General features: G+C 65.8%; 1 protein-coding gene across 1 annotated transcript in view; it reads right to left on the bottom strand.

The window, feature by feature from the left end:
- Positions 1–38: 38 nt before the first annotated feature.
- The window catches only part of FAM129B (family with sequence similarity 129, member B), a gene marked incomplete at both ends in the record, with an annotated part of 14,785 nt that continues 14,270 nt past the window's right edge, over positions 39–553 (bottom strand). Inside the window, one exon of the mRNA XM_010137965.1 lies at positions 39–419. Coding sequence (XP_010136267.1) covers positions 39–419 — 381 coding nt within the window. The remainder of the gene's footprint in view (positions 420–553) is intronic.

Below are 553 nucleotides of genomic sequence, written 5' to 3'. Positions count from 1 at the left end.
CTCCTCAGTGGCACTGCCCACCCGCGTGGCATCGGTACCGTTCGTCAGCTGCTCCTCCACCTTGGCACCATCCCCAAGGCTCTCCTTTGCCAAAGCCTCCCGGATCTTCTCCACCCCATCTGGGGAGCTCGGCGGTGCCCCAGGGTCTGGCTCCTCTTGTTCCCGTGGCTCTGGGGAGCTGGGCTGGAGCAGCGCCTCATAGGGCAGGACCCCCTCGTAGTCTTGGATCACCGACACCACTTGCTTGGCTCTGCGGCGCTTCTCGGCATCGTGCTCGGCCTCGGGCTGCCCGCTGTGCTCCTCGCCCCAGTCGATGGGGACGCCCTCGCCCAGGAGGTGCAGGTTGGGATCGCTGTTGTGCATGACCATGCTGTCACGGTACAGGTTGTGCTTCCGCTGCACGGCTGCCTCCTTCACGGCTGGGGACACCGAGAGAGATGTCAGCTGGGATGCGGGTGCGGGGCAGCACCCGCCACACTCAGGCACCTCTCCTGGTCCTTCCCTTGGGTGTAGGGTGCAGGGAGAGGTGTCTGGAGCTGGGCAGAGGGTTCAG

Source organism: Buceros rhinoceros, unplaced genomic scaffold, assembly GCF_000710305.1.
Source record: "Buceros rhinoceros silvestris isolate BGI_N320 unplaced genomic scaffold, ASM71030v1 scaffold8586, whole genome shotgun sequence".
NCBI lineage: Eukaryota > Metazoa > Chordata > Aves > Bucerotiformes > Bucerotidae > Buceros > Buceros rhinoceros.
The sequence above is the reverse complement of the archived record's forward strand: the minus strand, read 5'-3'. Positions and strand labels throughout refer to the sequence as shown.